Here is a 6,630-nt window from a genome sequence, read left to right on the forward strand (position 1 = left end):
GTTTCACGGAGGCATTCAGGAAGGAGAAGCAGCAATTGGCTAAGGAGACGGCCATCATATAGATATAGGGAGGCCCGCCGGCCGGCGACACTAGTCTCTGTCTCTCTGAGAGAGAGGAGTAAAGAGAGAAAGAGAGAGAGGAGCCTTTTAGTTTTAGTTTTAGTTTTAGTTTTAGTTTTTTTGATTGTTTATCATCAGATTGTTTTTCTTATCCTCTCTCATTCACTGCTCCACACTACTGTCTGCGAGAGTCTCTGAGAGCGAGAGAGAGTCTTCTTCGATTGGCGCCTCCTTCCCTTTGCTTCTCTTATTATATAAGATTAAATGGACCGTGTACCCCTTTTATTTTTTTATTACTGGGCCTCTCTATCTTACGTGGACCTACCCAATTCACTACCTTTGCTGTTGGGCTACCAACTACACTATGGTTTCTTGTTTATATATAGAGAGATACCCCCCGCTTTACCTTTTTTGAATGCAGATTGGCTCGATCCCATTTGTTTAATCGATCTGATAACACAACAACACAAATCAAATTTTTTTTTTAAATATTTTCGTTGGTTGGTTGGTTGGTTGGTTGTTAACACAGGGTGCTCCCAATCGTTACTTATGGGGATTTTACTATTACCTTAAGAATGCCTTTTTCCCAAGTATCATTACCATGGGTCAAGTTGTTAAAGCAATTGCCTTTGTCCAAGCTGATCAATGACCATGTGAGAGCGCCTTTTTCTCTTTTTACGCTTTTGTTTGTTTGTGATTGTGAGATTCTCAAAGTCTAGCTTAGAAGCTGATGATTCTCTTAACTAATGATGAACAGGTTTCATTATGTCATATTCCTATATCTGTCTACGACACATCAGCCCATTGGATCAAGCATCTTCTAAATGATTCTCACTTGAATTTCGTTGCTTGGGCGCTTGATGGCATTCTCACCGATTGGAAAACAGAAAAACAAGGACTCAATTCTAACGCTGTAAAACGCATTCACTTTTTACCATGTGTGATTAAATGGTGTATGTATTCAGTTAGTTACCTTTTGTTTCTCTAACTCCCATTCTGTTGTTGTCCTTGTTTTACGATTAGGTGGCCACATTTGTTGGATTAGCCTTGGTATTGCGTAGTAGTAAGCCTGATGTTTTTACTACTATTTTGCGGATGCTGAGGTGGAGACCTATGTATCAAGGCCAGGACACGCTTCCGGTTCTTGTTTGGATGCTGGCTCAGGTTTCTCTCTTTTTCCCCCGGCCCTTATGTGAACTAGGACCAAGAGTGTCCTAATTTGTGCTTTGTTTTCTTAAGTTTTTGAACTGTAAAGTTAATGGTGACAGGCCACCCACGGTGATTTACCTGCTGGCTTGTATTCATGGGCTCATGTCTTGTTACCACTAGTCGGCAGTTACAGGCGCCGCCGCCCTCCCTCTATTGATCTCATCCTGCAAATTGTTGAGATGTGGGTCCAACTACTTATTCTTCTCGTGATACATCTCCTCTCTGCTGTATATTTATTTTATTTTAGTATGTAACAACCATCTGATCTTGTTTCTTAATTTTTGTCAGGATTTTGTCAAATCCAGACGCTCAGACCATACTTGTAAATCGAGCTGTTAGGGAGGGAGAGCGGCTGATTCCACCTTCTTCATTTGAGACCTTGCTGCGGCTTACATTCCCTGCTTCATCTGCTAGAGTAAAGGTAAGCAAGCACTAGCTAGTATTGGAACTTTGATCAAAGGACCAATACTGATCACAAGCATGCATGGTCTCTGTATTTTTTGTGCACAGGCAACAGAGAGGTTTGAGGCAGTTTATCCCTTGTTGAAAGAAGTCGCCCTTGCACCAGAGACTGCAACAGGAGGAAACGCATTGGAACAGATATTCACTTTTTCTTTGAAATTAGCTGGAGAAGGTTCTAGTAACAAACGCAACCCTTGAATCCTCAAGTTTTCTGCTTCCCTCTCTCTTGTCCAAATGGAGTTCTAAATTCTAATGTACTGTTACTGTTGTTACAGGAAATCCTGGTCTAGCCAAGGAAGCTGCAGCAATCGCTATCCGATCTGTGACAGAAAACGTTGATTGCTTTAAGCACTGGGATATTCTCTATAATGATCATTTAGAAGTTAGCGTTACTCTTCTTAGAAAGCTTGTAGACGAATGGAAGGATCATTCCCCTAATTTATTATTCTCACTAGATGATACTCTCACTGTCAATCGAGCTATGAGTAGCTTCAGGCTTAAGGTATCGCATCTATTTACTCTTCTTAACTATATATATAGCTCCGCTCAGTTGTATTTTCATCTCTGGCCTGACCTGACCTGCGATACGATGTTTGTAGAATGAAAAAGCCATCACAGAAGGAGGAGCCAATTGTTCACTTTACAAGGAAGCTGACCAGTCGTGTAAACTGATCTTGGGGAGACTCTCCCGTGAAAGTGGCCGCCTCAATATAGCACCCATTACAGCTTGTGGTTCTAGCTGCTGCATTAGCCGCTGCAGGAGGCGTTGCAGGAGCCGCACTTGCTCTATGCTTACCACTAGCGTAATGGGCGGCCACAAAATAACACCCATTTCTTTTTTTATTTGTATAGTTTTTAATTAACCTCGGCAACTTGTCCACACATATGTAGGTCTATTCGTTAGTTAGGTGTTTCATTTTGAATGATTATGTTTAGTTGCGTGACGTGATTACTAATTGATTAATTGTATATTTCTTGCAAAAGATAGAGATGAACATTTCTTAAATTCAATGGAGTACTTTTTCATCTGACCTGATTTAATTTGTCTCTCTGGCCCTGCTATTGATGATGATTGCACAGAAAAGAGGAGGCCGGGTAAACACACACCCCAAAAGTCAACAAATAATAAATCAAGATTTTAGAATTTTTGTTTGCCACATTTCTGGTTTTGTTATCTACGCGTACCCCAAAATTAAACCCCAATTTCTATACGAAAGGGACACGGTAGGCACCAAAATCATGACCATTGATTAAATGAATCTGAATGATCATTTGCTTAAAATCTAATTAGAGTAACAACAACAGGATAAAGTCATAAAACAATAGGGGAGTACGCGTATATTTATACATGGATTGTGGTAATATATAAAAATATATGTATAGTAGATGAAATGATTTGGATTCATGAATCTCAATCTCAGTCTCAATGTTGAGTGAGAAATTGAATGAATAGCCTGACAAGTGACAAAACAAAAACAAAAAGCTCTAAATAGATTTTTTGACACATGGACTTGTGTCTCAATTTTGTCTGGTCTTTTTCTAGAAGACTTGTTGAAACCGGGGGCAAAAGAAAAATGCATAACGCTCGCTCTACTTTTCTTTATATATCACACTATTTTTATTTTTGGTAAAAGAAGGCACGTTGTTGTAGAGTTAATGTATTTTTTTCTTTTTAATTTTATACACCGCCCTTCTAGAAACCCAACCCCACAGACAGAGACTCGCACGTCATTTGCTTACAAAATCCAGTCTTCTGCAGCCAATGAATCACGATTACAAATTTACAAAAGTGCTCCTCCTAAATATATAAAACAAAAAAAAAAAAAAAAAGCATTTCTATATTTGTCGTCAATAACAATGGCCACTTTTGTTTACATATAATATTTATATTATATATTTCTTGACGAAATTCTCTGTTTATAGGACAAAATAAAGAAGAAGAGAACAGAAGACCAACAAAAAAAAAGAAAGATGAATTATAATATCACAACCAAAAACGTTTTAGATGTGTCAGCGTTCTTGCTCTTAGAAGCATCCGCAGATTCCGAAGCTGGCCACGGCGGCGTTGACGATGATAAATGCGTTAAGGATATTGATGATGATGATGAGTCTTGTAGTGCCAGCTGTTCGTGCGAGATGTCTTGTATAACGTGGACGAGTCACACGCCAGATCGTCAGTTAGAATTTGCCGTAGAAGATACGGTGAAGGAAGAGACAGACGCTGCAGAGGAAGAAGAAGAAGAAGAAGAAGAAGAAGAAGACGGAGAAGGAGAGGTGAATAGCTACATAAGATCATGTGGAAGAAGCCAACGCGAAAATCTGGCCGTGGCGATCAGTGAGATGGATCAAAATCGAATGTTCTGGGAAGCTTGTCTCGCATCTTAATCTGTCATTTTTTTTTTTTTTTCTCAGCATGCAACAACAACAGAGAAAGCAAAATATCTAGATTAATTAGCGTGTTCTTGTCTGGTTTTCTTTTTAATTAATGCACATCTATATATGAATTGTTGTTACACTGTGAATACACTGTACCCAGATGGTACATCAAAACTCAGATGGTACACCAGACGCGTATGATACACCAGATCCAAATAGTACATTAGATCCAGATGGTACACCATACGCATATGGTACACTAGACCTAAATGGTATACTACCTAAACGGTACACCATACGCATATGGTACACTACCTAGATGATACAACAAATCCATATGGGCCAAATATACACAAATCGTAATTTTAGTGGGCTGCCATTAATTAATTCAGGTTCAACTAGAAAAAAATTGTGGACCCACCCATAAAACCCTCTTTTAAAGTATGTGGATATATTGGTCTTTTTATTTAATGTTTGTCTTATACTCTATCTCACAACCTTTTTATCTCACAAGACATAAAAAGTGCATATTCTCCAAATTTTGTTTTAAAAGTGTCTATTTCTCAAATATCTTTTCCAAAAGTGTCTAGTTGACTATTGGACTTTAACAAAGCCAAAGAAGAAGAACAAAAAGAAGAAAAGATTGGTAGTTTTTACTATATTTACTAGGTAACAATCCGCACTATGTGCAAGATAAATCGATTTTAAAAAAATTATTTTAAGTGAAATTTATCCTAGAACCAATATATGTTTATGTCAAACACAAATATGTAATTAAAGTTTTTTATTTCTTTATTCAAATCTGCGTTTTTCATGTAAAAAATACGTTTCACCCGTAAAATCTTTGAATGTATAAGAAGTTTTATGGTAGAGAAAATATTGATAAAATATTACTATTTATTGTAACATGTCTTTTGTATGGTTTAAAAAACAAATTCATATCTCTTATGCGTTATTTTGTAATCATAACAATTTTGCATGTTTCTTATGTAACTATAGCAACATATACTAAATTACTCAGTAGTTTAATCATTTAATTTTATTATATATTAGTAACAATCGGATTCTAAACTAAATTTTCTGAAGAGAATCTAATTTATTGATTTAATATTTTTGATTAGGCTATTTAAATCTTTCGAGTTAGTCGGTTTGTTAATATTTTCTATAAATGACGAATTATTACCAAAAAACCATTATGAAAAAATTAATGAAATTTCAAAATCAACGTATTCATGTAAGAATACATTTCACCCGTGAAATATTTGAACGTGGTAAATAAAATATTTATAAAATGTTACATTTTATGGCAATATATATTTTTGTGTGCTTTAAAAATCAAATTTATATTTATGGCTAATCGAGGAACTATAACAATTTTGCATAATCTAATAATCACTCATTTTAAATATATTATGATTTTTTTTGGATACTAAGTTTATTTATAATGATAAGGGTTATTGTCTCATTCCTTTTTAATAGTACATAGATGAATGTACAATTAGAACATATATTCTTATTCAGTTATCAATATTTCCATTTTTTAATGAATAATCACACTAAATGTTTAAATTAATTAGTTTACATACTTAGATATATATAAATAATCACACATCATGATATCCCCTAATTTTTTGTCATTTTTATATTTATTTATGAATATATATAAATCTATATTTATTGGAAATTAAGTTTCTTTTAATGAGTTGGAGATAATTCAGAGATAATATACTTCTTTTTATAATCAATTATAATGACTATCGAAAGCTTATTATTTAAATTGTTATGGTAATAATACTAACATAAAAATAACATTTTGTTTTAATATGATTTTGTTAATAAGTTATATGTTTAATAAGTTATATATTCTTTATTTTTATTAACTTATATTAATTGATATGTTTTTATAGTTTTTAGAGTATTTTACTTATATTGATTTTAAGAAATCAATATAAATTGACTTGTATATTTGTAAGTTAATTTTAGTGAATTTTTGCCTTAAAATAGTATGTAATTATTTAATTAGTTTTAATATATGATATTTAAATTTGTATGAGAAATGATGACATGTCTAATTATTATTCAGTTAGTTATTATTTTTTAAAAATAGAATGACATGTTAATGTAATTAAGTAGAAAATTTAAGGGTATTTTGCTAAAAAGTGCACAGAGCTCTCTGCCGACGATACATTAGATTTTTTAAGAGCGTGCTTCTCTATTAATATATAGAGGATTTTTTTTGACCAATAAAGCAAAGTAATATCTCTTTGATAGTGGTATGGTATGCTACTTTCTTTTTTAAAAAATTATGACCAACAAATAATATGCTTGTTACTTTTTAATCCCATTGTAACAAATAAACTAAATCAATCACCACGAGATAATTAACGCTAGTTTGTTGGGTCGACGAGTCTCATGGGCCAATATAGAGAGGCCAAATAAAGAGAGAGCGGCCCATTAACAGATTTATTAATACTACAAGGGAAAGGGTTAAAATAGGAAGGAAGACAAAAAAAAAAAAAAAAA

The 6,630-nt window shown here is 34.1% G+C and overlaps 3 protein-coding genes across 4 annotated transcripts in view; 2 read left to right on the forward strand and 1 right to left on the reverse strand.

Moving 5' to 3' along the window:
- Positions 1-280, reverse strand: part of LOC104783381 (protease Do-like 2, chloroplastic) — a 10,822-nt gene extending 10,542 nt beyond the window's left edge. For both annotated transcript variants that reach the window (XR_002037856.1, XM_010508539.2), the window contains exon 1: positions 93-280. The gene's annotated coding sequence lies outside the window, so the exon portion shown is untranslated. The remainder of the gene's footprint in view (positions 1-92) is intronic.
- LOC104783384 (transmembrane protein 214-like) lies at positions 579-2,711 on the forward strand. Its single transcript, XM_019245141.1, has 6 exons — positions 579-1,224; positions 1,329-1,450; positions 1,558-1,690; positions 1,780-1,903; positions 2,007-2,233; positions 2,331-2,711. Exons 1-6 carry the CDS (start codon positions 1,156-1,158, stop codon positions 2,592-2,594), a joined length of 939 nt encoding a protein of 312 aa, XP_019100686.1. The 5' UTR covers positions 579-1,155; the 3' UTR covers positions 2,595-2,711.
- On the forward strand, positions 3,419-4,292 carry LOC104783385. The gene has a single exon (XM_010508542.2). The coding sequence runs from the start codon at positions 3,703-3,705 to the stop codon at positions 4,114-4,116; it is 414 nt and encodes a 137-aa protein (XP_010506844.1). The 5' UTR covers positions 3,419-3,702; the 3' UTR covers positions 4,117-4,292.

The sequence above is a fragment of the Camelina sativa genome, chromosome 4 (genome assembly GCF_000633955.1).
Source record: "Camelina sativa cultivar DH55 chromosome 4, Cs, whole genome shotgun sequence".
NCBI classification, from domain to species: Eukaryota; Viridiplantae; Streptophyta; class Magnoliopsida; order Brassicales; family Brassicaceae; genus Camelina; species Camelina sativa.